The following is a 920-nucleotide window of genomic DNA, read 5'->3' on the forward strand; positions in this document are numbered from 1 at the left end:
AGGCGGGAGAGGATGTTGCAAGGACCCCCCCCCATTCCCAGTGACGCTGCCCCCCCAAATCCCCCTCCCCATGTGCGTTACCCCCCGGCGACGTTGTTCCCGTTCCAGTAGGGATGGATGATGATCTTGCTCACACCGAAGACCTGCTCACTGCCGTCGTTCCCGTAGAGGTTGTGCTCACCGGCCACGACACGGAAGTTCAGGTTACTGCCAGGAAGGCAAAAACTCATAGGATCAGGCCATAAATTATTATTATTTTAACTGTGAGCTGGTATGGAAAGGATCAGTGCAAGAAGAAGATGCTCCCGGAGATGGTCCATGTAACCCCCTAATGGAGGACCAGCAAAGACCTTAAAGGACCGTTGCTCTCTGGGTTGGGGCAGCCAAAATTTCTCCTTGGAAAGGTTTTTGGTGGAAAACGGCTTTTCCACGAGAGGAAGGTGGAGTCCCCGCGCCCGCTCACCGATCCACGCAATGGGCTGCCGTCATCACCCAGTTTCTCCGGATGAGGGACCCTCCGCAGGTGTGATGCCAGCTGCCACCGGAGTAATACTGGAGGGAGATCTGGGGAGGGGGGGATGCGAGACATGGGGGGGTCTCACCGCATGGTCCCAGGGAGATGAAACCCCCACGGGATTTGCTGGTTGACCCCAGGAAGGACCCACCTGGGAGGGCCAGGAGTGCGAGCGCGCCTCGGTCCCACCAACCACCCGTTGCACCCCATCGAGATCCTGCTCGGAGCAGTGTCCTGCGGGAGAGAGGATGGGGAGGGGGAATGAATTGCAAGCGGGGGGTCATCACCCGGTAACGAGGCCAATGGCTTCCCGCGGAGGACGCACCGCAGAGGGCGAGAGTGGCGAGGAGCACGAGCTGCAGCATCATCTTGGACCACGGCGGTGCTTCGTCTGCGGCGGGGGCTG

At 60.0% G+C, this 920-nt stretch overlaps 1 protein-coding gene across 1 annotated transcript in view; it reads right to left on the minus strand.

The window, feature by feature from the left end:
* CELA1 (chymotrypsin like elastase family member 1) overlaps positions 1 to 879 on the minus strand; it is a 1850-nt gene extending 971 nt beyond the window's left edge. The window contains 4 exon segments of the mRNA XM_019474347.1: positions 82 to 207; positions 464 to 564; positions 666 to 748; positions 840 to 879. Coding sequence (XP_019329892.1) covers positions 82 to 207; positions 464 to 564; positions 666 to 748; positions 840 to 879 — 350 coding nt within the window.
* Between the last annotated feature and the right edge of the window lie 41 nt (positions 880 to 920).

The sequence above is a fragment of the Aptenodytes forsteri genome, unplaced genomic scaffold (assembly GCF_000699145.1).
Source record: "Aptenodytes forsteri isolate BGI_AS27 unplaced genomic scaffold, ASM69914v1 Scaffold441, whole genome shotgun sequence".
NCBI lineage: Eukaryota > Metazoa > Chordata > Aves > Sphenisciformes > Spheniscidae > Aptenodytes > Aptenodytes forsteri.